Here is a 27,957-nt window from a genome sequence, read left to right as displayed (position 1 = left end):
TGAGTTCTGTTGTCATAATTCTGTTAGAGGTAAGTCATAGATATTCAGGACCCTTTCCATTGTCTTCCCTGTGGAATTTTGTGCATATGATATAAATTTCATCAAAATATGGTTGTTTTGAAGTTTTAAGGAGTTTATAGCTTCATAGTCGCCTTGGTTGAACACTAAAAGATTCAAGAACAATTCCATTATCTTTGATAAATCTTACATTGATCAGCAAACATTATCAGCTTGGTGTCAGAGTTACTGTAGATCAGGAGGATCTAAACCATCACCTGGTCGATTTGCCATTTGTTGACTAATGAGGAATCTCGTATTAGGCTGTAATGCTTGTTAAGTGTACAAAAGAATATTAGCTAAAAAGCAAGTTGAGAAAAATATATAATGGGAACAGAAATGTCGGTCAAAAAATGTATAGTTTGTTGTTTGTTGTTTATTTACCATTGAAGCATAGGGTTAAGCAGCCGCTAGTGTGATTGCAACAGTTGGGAGTGGATGGAGTAAGTTCAGGAAACTTCTGCCATTACTAACCAGCAGAGCGTTACCTGTCAAATAAGGAAAGAGTCTATCAAGCATGTGTATGCAGTTTAATGATGTATGGAAGTGAACCTTGATCAGTAAGGATTAAGGCATGCATTGCATGGAAAGAAATGATATTAGAATGAAACTATGGATATGTAGTATTTTTCAAAGCTAGGCTTAATTTGAATGGCATTACAGAATGGTTAAATTATAGGGAACTGTGTGCAGAACAAGAGACTTGAATAATAGGGCCATGTTGAAAGAATTGATGAGAGTTCTTTGCTTGTAGGTGCATAACAGTTGAGCTATCAACTATATTTTGCAAGGTAAAGTTAAGGAAAACATGATAAAGTTATAAAAACGGGCCTCGGGGATAAATAAATCCTGGCCAGAGATAGGTTACCTTTGAATTATTTTTTTTTAAGCTAACATATAAGTAAATGAAACAGACATTATACTGAAATTCTGCCCAGTTGACTTCAAAAAAATCATTTTTTTCTAAATTTTAGATATTATTCGGGGCAATATCAATCAAGAATATATAAACTTTGTGAATCTTTGTTTTGTCCTTTTTGACAACATTAGACATACAACTGTACACAAACATAAACAATTGCTCTTTACATGATAGATTATCAGGAACAGCTATGAGTATGGCGTCCTAGAGTCTTTTGTTTTTTTAGTGTTCAGCATAAACAGTATGTAAGAAAGCCACAGTATTTTATATCCCAAAATTTGCATTAGTCATATAACCCTAACATTAACCAAAATAAATAGGGAATGAAATAATAAAAAAAGATCTAAAAGGTAATTTAAGCTGAAATTATATTGAATCCTCTTGTAGCTTGTTATGCAAGTGAGATAGCTAAATAATAAAGCAAACCTCTATCTTTGTGGTAATAATCTTTTGTTCTTGTTAGATCCTTACATTAAGTGGCTTTATGTTTTGCCTGGAGTGATTTTCATTGAAAAATTAAACTTTGATTCAGCAACCTTGCTCTTAATACTGGGAGAAAGCTTATGCATGCAGAAAATAGTGTATCAAATATATATCAAAACAAAGGTTGAAAACAAATACTGCTTGTCCTGAGGATAAGTGTGTTTGCAAAAGTAAAAAAGATTCAGGGAGCATCTGAAAGGCAGTAAAAGCCTTTGGTGAATGCAAGACGTCAGGATGAGTTTTGAGTAGTGCCACTAAGGGTGAATAAACTCATTTAGAAAAGGTGTGACAAAGAAGATAAAGGAAAGAGACAATTAGTTAAGCTGCCAAGGAAATTTTAATTAACAATTAAATGCTTAGAAATATTCACAGAACAGAACAGTCATGACTAAGATCTTTCCTACTCAATTAAAAATCAATTAAATTTTTTCTTTTTTATACGTTGGAGTTTCAGAAGTGGATCTCAAACAATAATTTGATAGTTTCACATTGATAACTTCTGGTTGGCTCAAAAATATACCTGTACATTTATTAATCCAACCAGAAGTTTGCTTTAAGCCATATGTTTACAAATGGTTATAAACACGTTTACTTGTACTTCAAAACATGTCTAGCTACAACCACTTAAGTTTCACTGATTAGACTAGTGTCTATTCCAAGCCAGAGATCGAACCTACAACAATTTACTCCCTGAGCCATGGGATCAGTGCTTGTACATCATATCTCCACTGTTTTTATATAAACGTTGACCATTTTTAAATCACTCCATGTGTTTATTTATGAAGAGCTTTTTTATAACTATAAGTAATATCAAAATAGATGGCTAATTAAGGTTGTAATGAAAAAAAAAACTTATTCTGAAAATAAATGTCTTTGCAAAACAAATAGGATTCAGAAATCAGCTAAAGGCAACAAAAACTGCTGAATACAAAAGACATCAGGATAAGTTACTAGAACAACTGTGACTGAAATCCTCTCCAATCAACTGAAGATCAATTATATGAATCACTTCCTAACACTCTGATGGTGAGGAAAGCTTTAGTGCTGTGAAATATTTACAGGACAGAACAACTTCTCTACTCAATTGAAAATTAGCAAAATTTTGACCTTTTTTTATATGCTTTGAAGTGGGCCCCAAATAACTTGATAATTTCACATAGACGTTCAACTGACTCAAAAATATACATCTGTATTTATTAATCCAGCTAGATATCTGCTTTGAGCCATATGGTACAAACGATTATAGGCCCTTGTATTTTGTACTTCAAACCTCTTTTAGCTACAACCACAATATTCACAGGACAGAATAGCCATGACTAAGATCAATTAATTTTTACCTTTTTTATATGCTTAAGAGTCTCTGAAGTGGATGACAAATAACGACTTAATAATTTCGCATAGATGACTTCTGATTGGCTCCAAAATATACATCTACATTTATTAATCCAATCAGAAGTCTTCTCAGAGTCATATAAGCACAAACGATTTTACATCCTTTTCTTTTGTACCTACAAAGTATACTTTTTTTTATAAATAAGCATATGGCCCAAGAAAAATACAAACAAGGGATTAAATTTATATAGTTATAGATGGCGTGATGACGAGAAAATCGCCATTGTTATATGTCATATGTGTTCTTCGCTACACATTTATCAATCGTTTTTAAAACAAAACACTTGATCGTTTCAGATGAATCCTAACAGTTTTTCCAACAGTCTCTAATCACAATTATATTTCCAAGCACGTTTTATGATTTTTTATTTTGATACTAGGGTGTCTTGTCAGTTCAGTGAAATCGTAATGGTCTTCATTTGAATTTAAATTAAACCGAATAAATCTTTTAGTGGTTTTTCTTTACCAACTTATGCTCTTATATCGACAATTTGGAGAAAAAAACGTTTGACATGTTCATATATGTTAGTTATGTGCGATTTGTTTGTAATAACAAATAATTCCTTTATCAGTGCCACCATTTCTTACATTTTTTTGTACTTGTTAAAATAGTCGATAGATCGATTATTTTAAATAGGTCGTTTTAAGCAAAAACAATATTACGTACTTAATTGTCATGTTGAAAATAGTAATATATTCCAAAATTGTAAAAATTCATTGAATAGACACAATTATTTACAGTTAAAAGTAGTTTTTATGGAAAATTGAATAAAATTGCATTTTTCTTAAATGTTATAAAGTAGACGGTAAAGAATTCACACATAGGGGATATAACTCTGAACAAATATTTTAGGTTACTTGTTCATGGCATGCAATATTTATTGTTTTTTTTTTTTTTTTTACTAAAATCACAATAGCAGCTGTTCTACTCAATGAATTTGCATAATTTTGGGATATATTACTATTTTCGACATGGCAATTTATTTTTGCTTAAAACGACATCTTAACAAGCACTCATTTTTGTCTGTAAATTGGAAGAGATAGGTATTATTTTGTTTCAGAATACTTCCACTACTACAAAACTACTAAATAGTCATTGATTATTAACAAAGCTCAACATGGCTAAACTTAAGTATTCCAATAAAAATTGGTCTTTAGACAATGATTTACTTGTAACTTCATGTGACATTAAGATTTAAAGAGAAAGCGTACGGTTTATTTCTATCCAGCAGATAACATGAAAACTAAAACCTAACCCAAGGTTTATAAGGTACACTTTCATGAAGCTATTTGATAAAACACTTATTTAAAACTAAAACTGCTTTCTGTTCAACTGTATGAAATTTAGTTTCTATTGAAAGCATTCTGATTTAATAATCATAAAAATCCTTTTTCACCGTTGCATTGAAAACGTGATCTGCATTAAAAATGAATAAAATATAAACTTTTTCTTTAGCTGTCGACTAAACATGGCGTTTTAGGAAACGTTAGCCGAATAACAATAAATTATCTGTAATTTGACACATGATAAAAATGCTGGCAGTTGTAGATGTCATTATGAAATACTTCTGTTAAAAAAACGGCCATGTTGTTATGAGTCTTGCTTAAAGAGGTTAACATTTATCTTGGTGGCTATCCTTAAAAAAAACTTATTTTTCTTGAATATTTTCTTTTTTAATAAAGTTATACATCAATCAGTTGTTGTTTCTTTTTATAATTTGACATGGAAAACATTTGAAAATTGTTTAAAACAAAGTAAAAAAAAAAAGTTGGTTTTATATATTAAAAACCTACTTATGATTCAAGCAAGATCCAGACCCGGTTTTCTTTTTCAAAAGCTCCTCTTTCCATTTTTTTTTTTTTTTTAAATCAATTTAATATTTTTTTCTGATATTTTTTTCTCCATAACAAATACATAAATAACTAGCTGTTCCAACCTAGCGCTTCCTGAGATGAAGTGAAGTGATTTTAGTTATTAATTTTTGTTTGCACATTTTTTAAAACTTACACAGAAAAAGAAATAAAACTTTAGTTTTGATTTCTTCAAGCGAAAATTCCTGAATTTAATTTTTCTGTGATTAGTCAAAAATGTTTCATAGTCCAACCCAGACAATCTACACTAAGTTATTTTTAAAATCAGTTTCAGCAAAATATGCTATATTGTTAATAACATGCTCCACCAATAATAAATGACTATTGGCTCAACATGTCACATTTTTAATAACCAAATTTTTATATTTGAATGTTTATACGTGCTCGTCCTTTACGTGGTTTCCACTTCTTTTCATGAGTGATCTTCAATCGTCTCACCTGTTTAACTGAGATAAAGAAAACTCTTTTCATAAAGATAAAGAACACATGGATGTTCGCTGAGAGTTTTCACATATGGGTTTATATGGAGAGAATTTATACAGAAGAAAGACTAATGTTATCTTAGCCAGTTATTTACTTTTTAAGCTTACTAACTTAACAAAATAAGTGACGCATTCAGACAGGCATCAGTAACTTTCGCCAAGATTATCAATTTTCTACATTATTGATGATAGTTCGTTAACATGCCTTCCACAAAAAGACTGGTCTAAAAATCCCAGTTTTCTCTTCATTCAGAAACATAACGTCATTTTTCATTGTCTCTGTTTTGTCTATGGCATTTGCATCCTGCCTCAACTCTGTCAACAATCTTTCATTCAACTCTAAGAACAACTCTGGTCTACAGATCTGGGTTATCATGCACTCAAGGTGAGCTCTGTCAAAATTCACACTAGCTAACTTAATCGCCATTGATGCAGGGTCCCTAATATGTAACATGTTTGGTTTTTCAGCTTATATGCTACGTGGATCTGATTTTGAAAAGTCTGACAAAGATAACTATAAATATAGAAGTCTGACCAAGATAACTATAAATATAGATTCATGAGCAAAAATATTTAAAAAGAAGAGTATTATTTTTATATATATTTTTTTTTTTTACGAGCATCAAAGTAACATCGCTCACCAGTCCTAAAACCCCAACTATCAGCCTTCAACACATTTAATCAGGGTAGTAGGTTGTTTAGTTCTTTCACACTACAAGAACTTAGATACCAGAGTCGGAAAATGGGATTGAGAAGTCAGCACCTCCAAGGAGGGGCATTTTGATCTGCAAAAAGTGCCTGGGTAGCCCTGTTAGCATTCCCTGGGGAGGGCACCATAGACGATCAGTAATAAACTAAACCCTTTTCAAAGGAGAAGACAAAGCACAGAAATAAACTCCCACCTCAAAGTCAACAGGGACCGGATCATTACAGGAATGTTCTAATCTTGGTTGATTTGGGGGCCCAAGATAGAAATCTCTATTAGAGTTAAAAGAAAATAGACAGACAAAACTTAACACCTAAAATTATGTCATTGCATCCTGGAAACACCTAGAGTGTGTTTGCATATATATATGTGTGTCTGTGTGTGTATATATATATATATATATATATATATATATATATATATGGGGTTATCAGTATTTATCTTTACAACTTAGTGGTTATATTTAGGAAATTAAACAAAATTTAGAATTTTTGCAAATGTATTATTATAGAAAAAGCTAATACACAAAATATTATTTGATATGTCCACCATCTGCGTCAATAACTACTTGAAGACGTTTAGGAAAAGCCTTACATGTGTCACAAATTACTTTCTCGGGGACTTTGGCCCACTCCTTCTGCAGTTTGACCTTCAGAGCTTCCAAACTTTGATGGTGAGTGGCCGAGACCTTGCTCTCAAGATATGACCGGATCCCAAAATCAAGGGGATTCAGATCGGGGGAAGATGGGGGCCATTCCTCTTTGGGAATGAAGTGCGGGACATTCTCGGAAAGCCACTCCTGAGTCTTTTTGGCCTCATGTGATGGTGCGGAGTCGTGCTGAAAAGACCAGGGACGTTTTTTGAAGTGCTTCTGTGACAAGGGCAACAATGCGCTAAGGAGGATGTCATCTTGATAGTTTTGCTGGTTCAATTTCACTCCCAGGTACACAAAAAAGAGGGGACTTTTACCGGTCACGGCTGCCCAGACCATCATGAGGCGGCACATTGTCTCCTTGTCACCACTCGGAATCCTTCGTCCCCCATCCCTCGACCAAACTCAATCGTTTTGAGTGTTAAACATCAAATTTCTTCTCATCACTGAAAACGAGAGTTGGTAGCATGCCATCCTGAATGCGGGAAAGAAGAATCTGGGATCTTTGGAGTCGTTTATCAACAACTTGAACAGAAATGTGTTGTTTCTTGACATGCTTGAATGGAGACATCTTCAGGTCCTTTCGAAATACAGTTGACATGGTCTCATACGACACTCTCGACTCTTTAGCCAGATTCTGGATGGATCTCTTAGGATTATTCCTGATCTTTTCTCTGATGGATTTAACAAGTTTAGGGGTTCTAGCTGTTCGAGGGCGACCTTGCCCTGGCCTATTCTGAATGTCTCCAGTCTCCTCAAAACGTTTTAAAGTCCTCCATGCCAGCATTCTATTCACTTTCAGGCTCTTACAGATATACTTCCTGGCGTTTCCTGCTTTAAACAACTCAAGAATTGCAGTTCGCTTGTCTAAAATACAACTCATCGTTATACTCTGGTATCTGAAAGTATAAAGATTCATGAAAAAGTGTCAAAAATAGAGGAATACCAAGAACAATGATTAAAATTATAGTTTGAAATAGACTATGACGCTAAATATTGATGACCCTGTGTGTGTGTGTGTGTGTGTGTGTGTGTGTGTGTGTGTGTGTGTGTGTGTGTGTGTATATATATGTGTGTGTATGTATATGTGTGTGTGTGCATATGTATATATGTGTGTGTATGTTCTAGTAAAGCCACAGCATTAACGTTTGACCTTGACCTTGAATAATGGGGTGCACCTTCTCTAGGTGTGGGATAATTATCATGCCAAGTTTGATCATGATCAGTCCAGTGGTTTGGGCTGTAGGAGAGTTGTACACACGAACACACACGCACACACACACGAACTCTATTACTTTATATATAGATATATATGCTATTATATTAAAGGAACTTCATGTATAAGTTTGTCTCCTATAGACTCTGAAAAGGTTGGGCTGATTTCTTTAAAATTTCGCTCGAAGGTACTTGATGTGTCTGAAGTGTCCTTAGATTTTATATCAGAATGTATCTGATGATTGATAATCCTTAATTTAATAATTCTTAGATTTTATATCAGAATGTATCTGATGATTGATAATCCTTAATTTAATAATTCTTGGATTTTATATCAGAATGTATCTGATGATTGATAATCCTTAATTTAATAATTCTTGGATTTTATATCAGAATGTATCTGATGATTGATAATCCTTAATTTAATAATTCTTGGATTTTATATCAGAATGTATCTGATGATTGGTAATCCTTAATTTTATAATTCTAAGATTTTATATCAGAATGTATCTGATGATTGATAATCCTTAATTTAATAATTCTTAGATTTTATATCAGAATGTATCTGATGATTGATAATCCTTAATTTAATAATTCTTAGATTTTATATCAGAATGTATCTGATGATTGATAATCCTTAATTTAATAATTCTTAGATTTTATATCAGAATGTATCTGATGATTGATAATCCTTAATTTAATAATTCTTAGATTTTATATCAGAATGTATCTTATGATTGGTAATCCTTAATTTTATAATTCTAAGATTTTATATCAGAATGTATCTGATGATTGATAAACCTTAATTTAATAATTCTTAGATTTTATATCAGAATGTATCTGATGATTGATAATCCTTAATTTAATAATTCTTGGATTTTATATCAGAATGTATCTGATGATTGATAATCCTTAATTTAATAATTCTTAGATTTTATATCAGAATGTATCTGATGATTGATAATCCTTAATTTAATAATTCTTAGATTTTATATCAGAATGTATCTGATGATTGATAATCCTTAATTTAATAATTCTTGGATTTTATATCAGAATATATCTGATGATTGATAATCCTTAATTTAATAATTCTTAGATTTTATATCAAAATGTATCTGATGATTGATAATCCTTAATTTAATAATTCTTGGATTTTATATCAGAATGTATCTGATGATTGATAATCCTTAATTTAATAATTCTTAGATTTTATATCAAAATTTATCTGATGATTGATAATCCTTAATTTAATAATTCTTAGATTTTATATCAGAATGTATCTGATGATTGATAATCCTTAATTTAATAATTCTTGGATTTTATATCAGAATCTATCTGATGATTGATAATCCTTAATTTAATAATTCTTAGATTCTATATCAAAATGTATCTGATGATTGATAATCCTTAATTTAATAATTCTTAGATTTTATATCAGAATGTATCTGATGATTGATAATCCTTAATTTAATAATTCTTAGATTTTATATCAGAATGTATCTGATGATTGATAATCCTTAATTTAATAATTCTTGAATTTTATATCAGAATGTATCTGATGATTGATAATCCTTAATTTAATAATTCTTGGATTTTATATCAGAATGTATCTGATGATTGGTAATCCTTAATTTAATAATTCTTAGATTTTATATCAGAATGTATCTGATGATTGATAATCCTTAATTTAATAATTCTTGGATTTTATATCAGAATGTATCTGATGATTGGTAATCCTTAATTTAATAATTCTTAGATTTTATATCAGAATGTATCTGATGATTGATAATCCTTAATTTAATAATTCTTAGATTTTATATCAAAATGTATCTGATGATTGGTAATCCTTAATTTAATAATTCTTAGATTTTATATCAAAATGTATCTGATGATTGGTAATCCTTAATTTAATAATTTTTAGATTTTATATCGAAATGTATCTGATGATTGATAATCCTTAATTTAATAATTCTTAGATTTTATATCAGAATGTATCTGATGATTGATAATCCAGAAAATCCTATTAAGGAAGGAAGTCCGATTTTGACTCCAGTAAACACTTTTACACAACCTAACATCAGAAGTGCATTTGAGAACTTTTATCACCACACAAGCAGAAAGACCCTGTTTATAAAATTGAATGTAGATTTTTTTATAAGACAGGAGCACGTTCGAGATGAATATTTCTGTTTAGAGCACAATTGAACGATTATACGATGAACTTGTGCATTTTAAACTTTACTTCAAGCCATTATATTCAAATAATAATTTTATAAAATCAACAGAAGATTCTCTACAGTTCAATGTAGACTACAATATAATGTGGGTTGTCAATGTGAGGATGTATGTGAAGTTTCCTCCCTGTGTGGGGGGGGTCGATTTGATTAAAAATGTCCGATTTCACTAATTTTGATGATAAAAAGTATCGTAGGATCCTCATTAAGTCTCGGACATCGTTGAACCTCCATGGTAGTATATATATATGTATATGTATATATGTGTGTGTGTATATATATATATATATATATATATATATATATATATATATATATATATATATATATATATACTAGTAAAAGTACCCGTCGTTGACTGGGTTCAAAAACAGCCTACAGAAAATGGACTCTGATTTATGAAAGTATGATAGGTTATGAAAAAAAAGAGTTGTAAAGAGATAGCTTCGAATTTGGGGGTATCAAAACCAAAGCAAAATATGATGAAAGTAAAAATAAAATAGATAGACCCCATAATTTATTATACCATACCTGTTCGCACTGAAACACTTATCACAATATTCTGTGGATCTATATTAAAAAAACCTTGTTAAACTTTGTGACATATTTCCATTCTATGGCGGTCAGGTGCGAACGAATACCCCATAATTTTATTATACCATATTTCTTCAAACTGAAACATAATTTTCAAAGTATACTTATGCAGATAGATATAAAAAGTCTTTATTAAAGTTTGTGTCTATTTCCATTCTATGGAGGCCAGGCGTGAACGCATACCCCACAAATTTATTATACCATTGCTATTTAAGTAAAAAGATACTTATAAAAGTATTATTATGTACATCTATATATAAACCCTTGTAAACGTTTTTTTTTTTTTTAGATTTTTTATTACCATACTTTGTGGACCAGGCGCGAATGCAGGCCCCACAATTTTAATGAACCACTGTTCTGCCAGATCAAACATACCCATTCCTGTGTCTCGATACATCTATCATATGTGATCAGTTTTCTATAATAGTCAACCATATAGGAGCCTATTCGTGATCACACACACAGCTTTATATTATAGATATATGTATATATACATATATATATATATATATGTATTACACACACACACATATATACACATACACACACACATACATGTATACACACACATACATGTATACACGCACACACACATATATATACACGCATGTGTGTATATATATATATGTGCGTATATATATGTATATATATATGTGTGTGCATATATATATATATATATATATATATATATATATATATATATATGGTTACTTCATTTAATCCCATAAATTAATATACGAAAGTATAATTTTATGTGTAAACTTTAAATATTTACTTCAACAGTGCTCAATACATAGGTAGAGCTAGGTAGTAAGTTATAAAAATATATATGGCTATTAAGCTACATAGAATATTACGCATTTCATCCATGCTAGGATTCGTCAGGCTTATGAAATGCGGAAGATTCTGTGTAGCTTAATTGCCATATATATTTTTATAACTTATATATATGGCATAATCACGTTGACAAACCGGTTCTTGTCAGATCACCGAAGTAATATTGAGCCTTGCTCTACCAGATGGGTGACCATTTGGGGATTTTAGGAGCTGTATGTGCTCTCCGCTTATCTTGTCATTGCTTCCAGTCGTCTTGAACCTCCACTTGCCACTGGTATTTAACAATATCGACTCAGGAGAGATGTGGTTGGAGATTGTGCAACTCTTGCCAAAAAAAAATTCCACGTGCAGGCACTCTTACAGTGAGTATCCATAGTCTGTCAAGACTAAAGGAAGCCTTATATATGGTTTAAAAAATTGAGAAGGTAAAAACCTAAATAACTGAACGTCTCATCATTGACCATTTTTACTCTTGAAAAAATCTGCATAAAACAGGTGAAATGTTGAGCTTCTAGGTCTTTCCACCGCCATCATTTTTTAAAACGATATATTATACAGCTTTTTCCATCCTAGTGAAATTTGAACAGACATTTTTCTATTTGCACCATTTTTTCTAATATTATTACAAGTCTTGCAATTTGGAGTGTTGCTTGTTCATTTATTTATGATTTAGATGATGTTAATTTTAAAACAAACGTTTAATTTTGTTCTCTCGCTAATAAAGATTTTGTAGACTTTGTATGTTGCCATGAATAAAAGTCTTGTGGTATTCTGAATTAGACTAAATTAATTAGAAAAAGAAAGTTTATTAATAGCATTTAATTCTAAGAAGTTTCTAAAAATAGTTCTCGTGTACTTGTTGCTTTGGCTCAAAAGTTAAAGCTCACACGATGGAATGTTAGTGTTCATGTAAATTTCATTTTTGAAATACAGGTCAAAATACTGCAATGAACAATTCCAAATAAATACAAAATTGTATTCATTGCTAGAATTATGATTATTTGATTTTCAGAACGGATAATCATTTTTATTTCATTATTTATTTGGGGTTTTTCTTTGAGGAAGAAGAGATTGGATTGAGTAATTATTATTTATATTAACTCTTTATTTGGCCTTCAAAAAAGATTTATTTCTGATGTTTTAGATGAATATTGATAATTTATATTATTCAGACTATGGTTCCCTTATTTGCACAACATTTTAGCCAATGTAATCGCCAACCTTCTTAAAGTGCATCTTGTTGAACTCTAGAATCTACACAGAATTTTGAACGGAACCTTTTATTTAATCCACGATCGGAGGTTACATCAACAGAAAAGTGAAAATTAACACATAAGATGAGATCAGTAGTCTGAATAAACCAAATAATATAAATTATTGTGGGTTGAATCAAATATTCGGTTAGAAATTCAGATCCCAGAGTTTGACAAAGATTCTCGAGTTCAACAAGATACACCTGAAGAAGGCTGAAGATGACATTGACCAAATCAGGAATTTTGTATGGAATCAGTAATTGTATCAGAATCTGGGAAAATATTGAAATCGTCCCATTACTAATTTTAAACCAATCAAATATTTCCCATTTTATACAAAGTTATTTTGCTGTTTTTTTTCTGCTTGAGCTTTGATCTAGTTCATTCTGATTGTTTTGGGCTGTGTGACTATCAGTACTAATTTTAGGCGATTTATTACTAAATCTAACAAAACAAAAAAAATCGGAAAAAACAAATCGGCAACAAATAATGTTACCAAAGGCAATATAAGTTATTATTCTACCCATTAGGATAGTTTTTGTATGTTTCAACTATTTTAAAGTGTAATACGAATATTCAATCTGCGTGTATTAGACACTAAATTTGGACACATTCACTGATGGGCAAAATCGTTCATAAAAATTCTGAAGGTGCCCATGTTAAGATTCCCTATTTACAAGATTGGTTTTTAATGTGGGAAAAATTCAGCTCTCTCAAAATGAGCACTCGGGATTGTGAGAATAATAAAATTTGGCTTAGTCTAGAACTCCTTCACTCACAGAACAGAAAAGATACTGCACTTTAAATTATTTACTTTCAAAAAATATAAAAATACAAAAAACATAAAACTACAAAAAATATAAAATACATTAACAAATGCATTTTTGCTAACTTGCCACAGAATATGTGACGAGTGTGGAAGATTGTTGGTCATTTTCTGTTTATCCCAAGTGAGTTTATTCTTTAAGAAATAGTTCCAGAACTACTCCAAAGTTATTGAAGACACTTAAGAAGCCAGCTGATGACATAGTTACACATCATCACAGCAGACGTTGAATCTACCTTCAATTCACAGGTCTACAGTGTTTGCTGCTAATCCCGGGACTGTTTGTCCATCACTATCTTGGTTAAGACAAACTATATACATCCACCCGTGACACTGTGTGTTCTATGGAAGGAGTCGACTCAATCCATTCTAGGTGAATATTGCCTTAAGTCAAGTTTGCCTATCTTACTCTCATACACATACTACACTTTGATCCTAATCAAAAGGCCAAGGTGTTCATTTTGAATCATTTAAAAAAACTTTTTTTAGACAAAGCTATTAAATTAAGTAATCAGATGCGGATGTTAATTTTATTTTGTTTATTTTAAAGTGAAATAAAATATGAAATGTTTGAAACTAAATTCTCAATTTTTTTTTTTTTTAGATGTCAAAAACAGAATGATGGATTATTGGACCACCTAAAGAGTTGTTAGGCAAGCAGTATTTCATGGTAAGTTTACTGTTAATTTACTGGTTTACTTTTACTGATCATTTTTGTTATCTTTCTGTTGGTCATTTATAAGCTCCAAAACTACAGAATTATACCAAATTTGGCATGAAGCCTTGTTGAAATTCTGAAGAAAGATAAAAATTTTATATTGCTTCTACTGCTTGTTGTTATTTAGCAGACCTGTTTGGTCTGCAGAAAGTACATTTTGTTGACTGTAAATATTCATTATGCATTCAAGATTGTAGCACACAGGAATCCAAAGAAACGACATTGCTCCTAATTACATGAGTTTTGTAGTTCTGCAACTGACGAATCTTAACTTGCCACATGTAGAGACGACCAGAGGACAACAGCTCTTGATGTTGATTCCTGGATTTTCATCAGATCCTTGTTAACCATGTAGCTCTGACATTACCACATTCTACCATGGTGGGAAAAGACTGGACTTGGGGTTGAGGTTTCTCACAGTTAATACTACACTTATTGGAAAGAATTACATTTGATTTGGCATATAGGAACCGTTGTATACTGGATGTGTAATGGAGGTATTAACTTTTACTACTACTACAAATAATGCTGAGAAATACTTATGGATTATAAAATAGCACCAAATTTAGCATGAAATGCGTCAAAAGTGGATCCAAATTTTAATACCTGACATACATAGCACAGAAAACAAAGCTTTCTATTTCTACAACCGAGTTAAAACGAATTCAGAATAACAAATATAAGAACCATTAAAAAAGGCGCATCTTCAGAGAGAAGTTCTGCAAATGCCATCTATTTGCAAGACTCTTTCCTCTTTTTCTTTCCTCTCTCTTCTCAAAATACAGACTCTTTTGTTTTGTACTTCTTTTTCCTAGCTGGCATCACAATATCTTAGTTACTACATATAGTTGGAAAATGCCAAAAGATGAACCATACATTTGGAGTGAACATTTAAGCGGTAATCAGGGTTGGAGGCTGTTTTTACTTTCTAATTTATAAAATCAAAATTACAAATTGCCCAGAATTACAAATTGCCCAGAATTACAAATTGCCAAGAATTTGAATATCAACTGGATGGATGTCGAAACATCCATCCAGTTGATATTCAAATTCTTTCTTGATGGAAACAATATTTATATACTAGAGACCAATCACAAGTGAGAGAATGGACTTGTTTATCTAAATCTAATAGGGCATTCAAGCCTGCTTATATTCCAACTCTATTCAGTTCTAGCTCAAGTGGTCAAATATCTGTGCACTGACTATTAAATTCAATACCTTCATTTTTAAGTTCAATAAAAATCTATTATAATATAAAGGCATTTCAAAAGTAATGCCTTCTATTGTTTATTCCACCTGAATCAATCAGAGGGGATTGCAAATTGCATTGTTTTGATGACTCAACTTATGTATTCATGTCTTGAAAGTTTCGTCTCTTTGTTGCTGATATTGACACTGAGGATTTGAAAGAAAAGATGTAAATCAATGCACATCTGAGAATGCCGAGAATTTCCATAAATGACTCGTATATCAGAATTAAAAACATTTGAGAATATGATATAAGCTTGAAAAAATTGTTATAGTTTCAGTTATACAGACACACCAAATCTCAAGATAAATTTTTGGTTGATTATTATGTCTTCCAAGCTGTATTCGTCTTCAATCAAGTTTCAGTTTTACTATATCTGTACAACCTCACTTTCAACATCACTTAACTGAGCATCATCAAACTTTGTCAAAATATAGTCATTATCTAAATTAGAACTGATTTAATTTTGGGATATATAAATTAAAGAGCAAGATCCCAGAAAAGGTGAAGGTCACACTATTGGTGATAACTAGGGCTGTGACAACAGAATATTCTTTTTATTCTTTTGATGCTCAGGTATATATCCGACACAGTTAGACACACTTAATAAACTGAGAACCAGATGCGTCTATTTAAAAACATATTAATGGATATATACTCAAGAGTCAAAACAATGAAAAGAATATGCTGTTGTTACAGCCCTAGTGATAATCTCGGTTCTCTCTACTTGGTCCAAATTCACCTTAAGCCGGGTCGAACTGGCTTCCTCCAAACAAACAAATTTTATGGTAATTTGAAACTAACAAGTGGTCCCTAGTCACTTGTATATTCCAGTCATGGGATATAACATTGTTTTTTTGCAGGAAGGTGTTGATGTCCTCCTACATATAGAACCTAGAATTCCAAAATGGTTACCCATTTTGTACTAACCAGACTTAATGTTACTTAACTTCAGTGATCTAATGAGAACTGGTATACCAACATGATTATGCCGTATAATATTGTAGCCAATAAAGTGGCTCGTCTTTTATTTTGACTTTGAAAAGTTCAGTTTCAATCAAAAATTTGATGGAATTTCATTTTCCGATTTTTCCATATTTGATATATGGATATGATGCTCTTTGATTTCATTCTGATAATTATAGTTACCAATTCTTTCAGGGCATAACTTCGGAAATACTTCATACAATATGGAAAAGTAAAGCCCAGATAAGACTTTGGTCCATCCTTAAATAGTCAAGCAGAGGTATGCTATCTTATAGTTAACTTGCGTTCTTATTTTCAATTTTTGAATGGTTGAACAATTCTGGCGTCTGACCCAAAGTGACTGAAGTAGAATCAAATAATTCTTTCATGAAAAAAATTTAAAAGAAAAATAAGTTCATTTCTTTGTGTTAAGAATTTTGTAATTTTTATGAAATATCTTCATGAATTTCTGCTAATGGGAATTATGTCAAGTATTTTTTTTTTTTTTTTTTTTTAATATAAGAATTGATCTTCATTTATAGAAAACCTCTGGAAAAGAAATCATAATGAATGTTTTTGTACATTGTGTCGATCATGTTCAAGCGTGCATTGGTGGACAAGGGAGGCATTTGTTTATCTGAAGAGCTGCAAGCACACATAACATCAATTCATTTACCGTCTACCTAACCCTAATTCGATTTATTCGCTTATTTGTACAATTCATTTTCCATTCAGAGTTTTGTTGTGACTTTCAGGAACAGCACTATATTAATAAAATTGTGCAACCACTTCTTGTGCGTGTGAGTGCGTGTGTGAGTTACTCGTTTCTGTGTGATATACACGTTTTTGTTGTTGTTTTGTGCTTCTTATAACACATACTTGTTGGTTTAAACTGGAAAACAAAAACAAATCATAGTGCATAAAATGGTAAAATTTAATTCAATTCATGATTAACGAAGCGAGAACATGCTACTCTGTGAATTAAAAAAAAAATCAACTGTTTTAAATTCCGTGCAGATTTCCAAGTTGGGAAGAAAGATTCCCGAGTTCAACAAGCTACGCCTGCAGGTTGAACATTACATCGGCTGAAACATTGTGAAAATGACACTCAATATGAGAACAGTAGTCTGAAGAAGGCAAATAATATGAATAATGAATCATCATCTCAAAAAATTCAGAAACCTAAAAAAATTTTCAATCTTAAACATTTATTTATTAGGGAGCCAGTCAGTTTCTAACCATTGACGAGAATAATTTCTATCTCTTTTAATTAAACATTCTATGAGAATATATTTTTCAGGCCTCTGTTGCATTCTTATATTTTATCCCAAACTGAGGTTTTTGTACAATATTTTTTTTTTTTTTTTTTTATCGAATGTGATTTCTATAGTGTCATTTCGTTCTAATAAAATCAAATCTGGACAATGTAATCACGTTCTAATGTAATAAAACCTGGACAATGTCATTTCGTTCTAATGAAATAAAGCCTGGACAATGTCATTTCGTTCTAATGAAATAAAGCCTGGACCATGTCATTTCGTTCTAATAAAATTAAATCTGGACAATGTCATTTCGTTCTAATGTAATAAAACCTGGACCATGTCATTTCGTTCTAATGAAATAAAGCCTGGACCATGTCATTTCGTTCTAATGAAATAAAGCCTGGACCATGTCATTTCGTTCTAATGAAATAAAGCCTGGACCATGTCATTTCGTTCTAATGAAATAAAGCCTGGACCATGTCATTTCGTTCTAATAAAATTAAATCTGGACAATGTCATTTCGTTCTAATGTAATAAAGCCTGGACCATGTCATTTCGTTCTAATGAAATAAAGCCTGGACCATGTCATTTCGTTCTAATAAAATTAAATCTGGACAATGTCATTTCGTTCTAATGTAATAAAACCTGGACCATGTCATTTCGTTCTAATGAAATAAAGCCTGGACCATGTCATTTCGTTCTAATGAAATAAAGCCTGGACCATGTCATTTCGTTCTAATGAAATAAAGCCTGGACCATGTCATTTCGTTCTAATGAAATAAAGCCTGGACCATGTCATTTCGTTCTAATGAAATAAAGCCTGGACCATGTCATTTCGTTCTAATGAAATAAAGCCTGGACCATGTCATTTCGTTCTAATGAAATAAAGCCTGGACAATGTCATTTCGTTCTAATGAAATAAAGCCTGGACAATGTCATTTCGTTCTAATGAAATAAAACCTGGACCATGTCATTTCGTTCTAATGAAATAAAGCCTGGACCATGTCATTTCGTTCTAATGAAATAAAGCCTGGACCATGTCATTTCGTTCTAATGAAATAAAGCCTGGACCATGTCATTTCGTTCTAATGAAATAAAGCCTGGACCATGTCATTTCGTTCTAATGAAATAAAACCTGGACAATGTCATTTCGTTCTAATGTAATAAAACCTGGACCATGATTATCTTACATTGAAGGAAGATGTAGTTTTTGCTCTTGTTCATCTCATACAAGGCATATTGCGACTTATAATATAATGGGCTACTATTTGGGATTATGTCTGACAGGGAACTGTGGGAAATTAAGCAGCTAAATGTCTGTGCACATCACATTTAAACTTCAAGTTAGTACAATCAGGGAAGCAGAAAATGGGGAGGGAATTCTAAAGTCTAGCAGTCCGAAGGAAGAAACTATGAAAATTGAAGGTTTTCCAACATCTAGGGACCTCAACAGTGAAGAGTTGCTTGTTGGATTAGTCAGGAAAATGTACGTTGAAACAAACGTTATGAGTTCATCAGAGCACATTCTATTAAAGTACATGTAAAACCGACACAGGAATGCAACATTGTAGCGAATGGGACAGATGTTGAAGTTTGCTCAGCAGTGCAGAACCTATTAAATACAAGACTCCTTTTTGGGGCCTATCTAAGAATGAGAAACTACTGGCATATGCACCAACCTAGATGTGGCAATGAGCCAACTGTGTCTTTGTAAAGATATAGGATACTCTGGTGTTAGTAATTTTCTAGCATGGCAGAGAGAGCCCATCTTATTTGCAGCAGCCTTGGCAATGTCCCTGATGTATTTGCTCCATTATGTTTCATTATTAACTCTATCATATAGAAGTCTGAGACTACAATGCTTATAAGGGTCTAACTCTCTAATTTTGATTTTTTTTGGTGGGAGAGAGGTGTCTTATATCCAGAGTTTAGACCTCAAGCAGAACAAACTACAAAATTTTGGTGTCGCTTTATCCATGCCACTTCGTTGCTATTATTTCTGCATTTGCTGACACTGATTGCAATTCTAGAGGAACCAATTTCCTATGATCTCAATTGCAAAATTCTCTGTACCTGCCAGATTAATGACTGTCTAAAGTTGAAGATTAACGAGACTTATGAGATTTGCCAAGTGATAACGAGCAAGCATGATGATTTGCCATTTTGTAAAGCAAAATATTCCACTGGATTTCGAAAATTACTCCACTTGGCCACAACTGTAATGACAACATTCAAATGTGCTACAGCATTGCGCTGATTGAGGGCAAAATGAAGGAATGACTGATCAGATTATTTGGACATGTATCAAAGGCCAACAGCAACATAACATGCTTTCACATTAGGAGTCATCAGGAAGAAGGTCGATGGTGAGATGAGTGGACTATCCAAATGATAACCTCTCTAAAACTGGCTTTCACCTAGATCAACTTTTTTTTTTGATTCGTACTGTTCAAGAAATTTCTCTCAAACCTCGCACTCCCTAAATTTATACAAGGTGGAACGATAAAATTGTCGCCCTAAAGAAAACAACACTACAGCTTTATTTTAAAACTTATTGAAAAAAATCACTTCAGGTAACTTGATTATGTAGTAGAGCTGACATCTATTCAATGTAGCTGCCTTTAGTCTCAATCACCACCTTGATACGGGTCCAGAACTGGGAGCATGCCTTTTCCATAAGCACCGGTAGGAGCTTGGTGAATACTCGACAGATGCTGGCAATTATGATGTTTTTCTTGTTGTGGGAGGTCATTTTGGTGATGTTCTTGCTGTATGAGCAAACAAAATAGTCCAGCAGGTTCTGATCAGGAAGAGTGAGGGAAGGGAACAAAGTCGTAGCACTTCTTCTGAAGCCAAGAATGGGTTTCTTTGGACTTGTGGGCTGGCATCAAGTCCTGCTACCATACCCAGGGGTCTGCTAGTAGCCACGTGATTACACCAGAGGATCACCACACTCTTCAGCACATCCTGGTACACTTTAGTGTTGACTTTCAAGTCGACTTCAAAGATGTGAAGTGGCATGATGTGGCCTTCACTTGAAACCACATCAAAGACCAAAACTGTGGCCGAAATCTTTGTTTTCATCACCCTGGGCATGTTCCTGTTATTTGTGGCAATCCAGCAATACATTTTGAGGGTGCTGGCAATGATCCTGTTGCCAGAACTTGGATCGATAGAGAGCATGAGTTGTACAGCGGCACATCTTTGATCTTGCATTGTGTCATTTTCAGACATGATAGAAGGCCCTTATTGCTCTTGGAATTTGTACACAACTGACCAACTAGTAGATGGTCTTCAACAAAAAGAAAAAACCGGTTTTCATCAAACGGAAATGGAATTATGTTGTCTTTTTTAGGCAACAATATTATCGTTCCATCCTGAAGGATAAGTTTTGCGAATTTTGACTAATATTTTATCAAAAGAAAATCATAGCTTCATTTTTCAATGTAATTTGTAAGAAAAATAACATATCTAACCAAGAAACAAATGATAATTAACCTTAAAAATAATATCTTTCTTGAAATAGCATTAATAGCAGTTAAATTGACCTTCCACATCCCCGTGTTTACAAGGCCATTTGACAGAAGTGACGTCAGACAAATTTTTAGCTACGGATGACCAAAAGTGTATAGAATGTATCTTTTTTAAGCAAATATAAAAATAGATGTTTTATTCAAACAGTCTTTATTTGAACTTTTATTATAACCTAATTATAACCTTTCTAATAAAAATATGTTTATAAACTTTTTTTAATATTTATGAACAGTTTTTTTTGTTTTATTTTTTTTTTTAAAGAGATTTTGTTTAAAAAATATTTATGAACGTTTTTTTTTTTTTTTCGAAGTCAAATGAAATGAGATTTTTAATAGTCCTCTGCTAGAATTCCTCTGACATTTACCATAAATGTTTTTTTTTTCAAATATTTTGTGTTCAGAAAAAAAAAAATCTCGTTTATTTTTTTTTTTTACCACTTATCATGCCAAGAGGCCACTCGAGGATAAGGGTTAAAGAGTGTACAGTAGAAATTGGACAGTATAGTAATCGTTAGTAATGAAGATTCGGTAAATTTGTTAACTTATATGGAACGGCTCATCAAAAATTTGTTTACATTAGACTTGCTGACAACCATATTGTAGTCAGCTGGAAAGCAGAAAAACGGAAAACAATTCCATAGGTGTGCAGTTCTAAGAAAGAAGCTTTGCTCATGGAATCTACATTTAGGTTTAGGCACAAATAAAGAGTGGGGGAAATTAGTGATAGTGTTTTCTGCTAGACGGGTGTTTCTTGTGAAAGTTTGGCGAGGGGGGGCGACCATAGAATGGAGCTCAGCCGAGCACTTGCCATGAAAATAACGATAAAGCAGAGACAAACTCGCAACATCTCTTCTGTGAGAAAGAGGTTGCAGGGAAGAGAAAAGGACATCCCCCACAAGGCTACAAAGTCTATTTTGAACTCTATCAAGGCAGGATAAGTCTTTTCTAGCAGCTCCTGCCCAGATGTGCCAACAGTACTCCATCCTTGGACGTCCCTGGCTCTTATATAGATAGAGAATTGCATCAGCAGTGAGATATCTACTGGATCGATAGAAGGATCCCACCATTTTTCCAGCGGCCTTGGCAACGGATTTGATGTATGTGTTCCATTTAAGGTACTTATTTGCCGTGTTATTTGACCAAGAAGAAATTAGTTTGTTTTTTTCGTTATTTATTTCATTTTCAGTGAATTTTATTCAAATAGAAGAATTAACAATTTTATTTTAGTAAGAAAGATAACGAAATAGTAATTCGTTCTTACTAAAATAACAGGGAATACATTTTTTCTTGTAATAAAAATAAAGGGTGGGGGGAAGAGAGATGTTAAAAAAATGTGGTAGTAGTGGGGGGGGTTAAAATAATAGTAGGCAGTGGAGAGAGGTTTAAAAAAAAAAAAGTTGTAGTAGACAGGCAGGCTCGAACCCGTAACGCGAAGTAGAAAAAGGAGGTAAAAAAAAAAAACCCTGACGTCTTAGCTGATGCGTCCATCTTGCAACCGGAAGGCGCAGGTGTTGGAATTAAGGGTAGTCAATTGTAAGGAGACGATGACTTGCGGAAATTTCGACGAAAAAACGACACTTCCCTGTAAAAAATGGATGAGTTGAGGATGAAGGAATTCATGTTTTTGGTCAATTTTTCGATATTTGTCGTCCAGGAGACGGGGCTTTAAAACGATACTGATTCGTTGCATCTGGCAAAAGTTTTTGGCACACATACAAACGCACACACATTTTGCCTTTTATATAATAGATGTTTATCCTCTGATGAAAAGAGTCAGTCTTTGAAAATCCATGGGTCTAGAAATGTTCTTTATGATAATTCCTTGTTTGAATTTTTGATGGATTAATTTTTATTTGCATCATCAATTTCCTTTTTTATTGCTGTATCTAGTATATTGACTTTTATTTTATCTTGATAGTCTCTAATTTAAAGATTATATTTATATTTGTAAGAGATATGTATATGTGTCTGTGTGTTAATGCTTACTTGTAGTTGTTGCAAAAACAACACTGAAACTAGGCTCAACAGTTCATTTTTTTCTTTCTTGCTTTTCTTTCCTTTTATTATATTGCACGAGAGAGAGAGAGAGAGAGAGAGAGAGAAAGAGAGAGAGGGGGTATAGAGAGAAAATAACATTTTAGAAGAAATATTACATACCTTATTCTTGTACATTGCTATCCATATCCTCAGGCAACACCAGGTTGTCTTGCTAGTTCATATCATATATACGAACTATTATCAATATTTGTATGTAATGGATACACTCCTAAACTAGTTAACAGATCATTATACATTTGGGATGTTGCTAGGCGTAAGGATCAAAATGACGTATATTTAGTTTTATATAAAAGAAATAAAAGGAAAGTGGAAGGCGTTTGTGAAAATTTCGACATCTCCATTATTTTTTTATTAGACGACATTTATAAATATTCCTGAAATTTCAGTCTCTTTGAGTATTTTAAAGGATCTTTTGGGGGCATAATATGGACAAAATCTTTTATTTAAAAATTTAAATACTTCAGATTTGCATTAGAATTTGCTTTATAACCTTTAAACATTGAGTAAGCAAAATTTCCTAAGACTCATAAAGCATTGAATTTAAGGCATTTTCTAAAATCAAAACCATGTAATGAATCTTTTATTTCTTTCTTTTATACATAGGTGTCAATACTTATCACGATCCGAAGTCCACTCGAGGATAATGGTTAATAAGTATCATGTGGTCGGTGAGACAACACCATAATGATTGGTAGCAGTGGAAATTGGGATAAATTTTATTATTTAAGAAGATGACTCAACAAGAACTTGTTTACATTGGACTTGAAAATTAGCATGTTGTAGTCAGCTGGAAAACAGCCTCATTGTATAGAGTTCCACAGGTGGGCAGTTTTAGGAAAGAATCTTTATTCATAGAATTTACATTTTAGACATTGATAGAGAGTAGGGTAAATTGTTGGCAGTGGTTGTAGCTAGACAAGTTTTTACTGTGAATGTTTTTCAGAAGGAGACACCATAAGATGGAAATTCAGTCAAGTACTTGCCATGAAAATAACAATAAAGCAGAGATGGACTTGTAACATCTCTTCTGTGAGAGAATGGTTACAAGGAGGAGAAAAGCACATCATCCACTAGATTTCATAAGTTTGAAATAAGGATTTTGGATACAAGTTTTCAAATCGTATGTTGATTTGAATTTTGGCAAAGAAACAAACAATGGTGCAAAACTGTTTGAGGAATTATTTTTACCTATCCTAGGACGGGTATTTTTCTTTAGTATATTTCTAAGATTGTCAAATTTTGTGAATTAAACCAAATTGATTTTTTTGAGTCTATAAGTCGATCACTCTATTAAAAGTGCCGAATCATTTTGCTGCTTGTCCATCTTGAAATGTTATTAACGAAAAGTATTTAATCAATAAAACAATCTTTGGCCACAAATTACTTAGCCTCAAAAGTTTCTGACATTTTCATGGTTGATACAAGTACTTCCCCGGAACATGTTCTGACAAGCTTACTGTACTTGTATATTCTCGATGTAAATATATCAATCAAGCCAACAAGCAGCAAAATCCCACCTCTTCAATATAGATGCTAGAAAACTTTCTACTGCAATACCTTCATTCTTCTGCTTTGGAATTCCTTCCCTGCTCTCAGTTCCTCCGACTGTACTAATATGCAGAAATTTAAATGTAATGTAAACAAACATTATGCTGCACAACTCCCTACTTAAGATACACCCTGTACATCTGGACCCTAATCACAGTAGCTCCTCATGTTTCATTGGCGATATGCCTTGTTTGGGTTGAATAAACGTTTAAAATAAATAAAATTGCTTTAAAAAAATCTTTTTTGCTTCCGTTTTTTTAAATCTACATAATGAAATGACTTTTTTATAACGAGTCATAACTTATGAAGATTAAAAGCCATTCAAGGATAAGGGTTAATGAGATGCATAGCTTCGTTTGAAATTCTGACAGTAATATTCCAAAGTTCGACAAGATATACTTGAGGAAGCCCAGAGATTACACTTTGTAAAAATAACACTGAAAATGAGGACGGTGGTCCGAATAACTCAAATAATACAAAGCATTGAAAAATGTTTTTATTTTTTATGTAATTTGACATTTTTCTGGGGGATGAGGGTTCAATCCTCAGTGCAGGTGATATAAAGAATAGAATAACGAATTACTTGGGACTTTAACCTCATCACAAATGATAGAACAAGAGCATACTATTTCTTTGTATAAAAAGTTGCATTAGAAATTCTGTGCAGATTTCTAATTTCGGCAGAAAGGTTTTCGAGTACCATACGATACACCTGAAGAAGGTCCGAACTCTCAAGATGAAAACAGTAGTCTAAGTAATCTAAAAAAAATATTGATTTGAAGTAATTTTTTTTTTTTTTTGTCATGGCAATCCAATGATTGTTGATGTGTTGTCCGAAGGTCTTATTGCTTTCTTAAATCAATATTTCATTGAAGTGGTCCAATCCTTTGCTTTCAGTCAAAAAGAAATATTATGTTAAGACATGCCTTGACATGTTTTCACTTAGGTAAAAAAAAAATGGTGATCATCAAAGCCGTTAATTAGATATGTAGATTCTACGAAGTATATTTGATTGTAACCGAAGGTTATATACTTGACTTTATTTGTCATTTTCACTTTGACAAATAAAATGTATTTTATTTTTATTTTCTTACTAGCATTTCAGCCTGGCGTTGCTCGGGTGTTTGGAGGTGTATGTTGAGCAAAAACAAAAAATAAAAATAAAAAAAGCGGTCAATTTTTAACTTTGACCCCTATTACCCTTAACATTTATTGTTTTGGGCTCCAATCAAGTTAAGTTAGATCCATGTCCAAGGAACCTATATCTAAAATTTCAAGAGTTTAGACCCAAAATTGTCGGAGGAGTTTGGTACAGTTCTCAAAGGTCAAATCGTTGGACTTTGACCCCTTAACAGCCAAATTTCTGGCCGAAAACCGATCACAAAGATTTTCCCAAATCTCAGTACCCTGTATATCAGAGTTATTGCGTAGGGAAATGTACACAAACACACACACACACACACAGACATGTCCACATTTATAGATAGATAGATAGATCGATTGGACGCAATATATAGTAATGATTTAAAGTTTAAAAAAATAAAGACTTGTGCGCCACCACTGGGAATCGAAACCAAAACATTCAGCTTAAAACTTATTTTTGCCTCTACCACCAATGACTGGGCCATGAATATTTACTGCAAGGCTAAAAATTAAAACATGAACCAGTAGCTACTACGTTATGCGTTTGCAATGGTGGCATTCGACCTTCACCTGGCAAATTTCATTGTTTTTAATTTTCATACTTTTGCACCGATTTTTCCAGGTTAAAACCAAAACATAAAGTTTCACATGAATTCAAATACCTTATATATGAAGTTTCATACCTGTAGACCAAAAACTCTGGGAGGAGTTTGGTAGGCAAAATTTTTTAAACAAACGTATATGCGTACTAGCATTTCAGCCCGGCGTTGCGCGGATGTTTGGATGTGTATGCTGAGCAAAAAAAAAAAAAAAAAAGTGGTAGTAGGAAGGTAGGCTCGAACCTGTACCGCGAAGGAGGAAAAGAATGGAGAAAAAAACTGACGTTTATGCTGGTACGACCACCGCCAAACTGGAAGTGACTTAGTTTAAATTAATGCTAGACAATCGAAAGGAGAGGATGACTTTCGAAAATATCGGCGAAAAAAAGCGACCTCCCCTATAGAAAAGTGCCCAGGTGAAGGTGAAGATATCAATGTTTTTAGCCAATTTTTCGATATTTGTCGTCTGAAAGGTCGAACTTCAAAACGATACTGACCTTGATAAAATCCGTCGCCTCTGTCAAAAGTTTTAGGCAGACATGCAACCATCCGTACATACATACATTTATATATTGGTAATTAAAAATTTTCAACCCAAACCGATTAAAAAGCTTGCCCTATCTCTGAATACCCTTTATGTAAAATTTCAAATGTTTAGACCAGAAATTGTCTGAGTAATTTGGTAGAGACCACAGAGGTCAATTTTTTTTTAATTTTGACCCCTTAACATTTATTGTTTGGGACTCAAATCAAGTTATTAAGTTAGATCCATGTCCAAGGAACCTATATCTTAAATTTCAAGTGTTTAGACCCAAAATTGTCGGAGGAGTTTGGTACAGTTCTCAAAGGTCAAATCGTTGGACTTTGACCCCTTAACAGTCAATTTCTGACCGAAAACCGATTACAAAGATTTTCCCAAATCTCAGTATATCAAATTTCGAGTCTGTAGACTTAAAATTGACAGTTATTGTATAGAGAAATGTACACACACAGATACGTTCACTTTTATATATATATACTAGCATGGGTGCCCAGCGTTGCTTGGGTGTTTGGAGGTGTATGCTGAGCAAAAAAACAAAAAAAACGGACAATTTTTTTAACTTTGACCCCTATTATGATCCCTTAACATTTATTGTTTTGGGCTCAAATCAAGTTAGTAAGTTAGATCCATCTCCAAGGAACGTATATCTAAAATTTCAATTGTTTAGACCACAAATTATCAGAAGAGTTTGGTTGAGTTCTCAAAGGTCAAATCGTTGAACTTTGACCCCTTAACAGCCAAATTTCTGGCTGAAAACCGATCACATAGATTTTCCCAAATCTCAGTATCCTGTATATAAAACTTTTAGTCTACAG

General features: G+C 32.6%; 2 protein-coding genes across 11 annotated transcripts in view; one reads left to right on the top strand and one right to left on the bottom strand.

Annotated features, from left to right (window-relative positions):
• Positions 1 to 27,957, top strand: part of LOC145269173 (zinc finger protein castor homolog 1-like) — a 750,830-nt gene that overhangs the window by 350,033 nt on the left and 372,840 nt on the right. For all 10 annotated transcript variants that reach the window (XM_080124811.1, XM_080124789.1, XM_080124817.1 and 7 more), the window contains one exon: positions 14,130 to 14,195. The gene's annotated coding sequence lies outside the window, so the exon portion shown is untranslated. The remainder of the gene's footprint in view (positions 1 to 14,129; positions 14,196 to 27,957) is intronic.
• On the bottom strand, positions 6,988 to 7,449 carry LOC145271536 (uncharacterized). Its single transcript, XM_080126994.1, has one exon. The coding sequence runs from the start codon at positions 7,447 to 7,449 to the stop codon at positions 6,988 to 6,990; it is 462 nt and encodes a 153-aa protein (XP_079983120.1).

This window comes from Euprymna scolopes, chromosome 4 (assembly GCF_053919585.1).
Source record: "Euprymna scolopes isolate OS-2025 chromosome 4, ASM5391958v1, whole genome shotgun sequence".
Taxonomy (NCBI): domain Eukaryota; kingdom Metazoa; phylum Mollusca; class Cephalopoda; order Sepiida; family Sepiolidae; genus Euprymna; species Euprymna scolopes.
The sequence above is the reverse complement of the archived record's forward strand: the minus strand, read 5'-3'. Positions and strand labels throughout refer to the sequence as shown.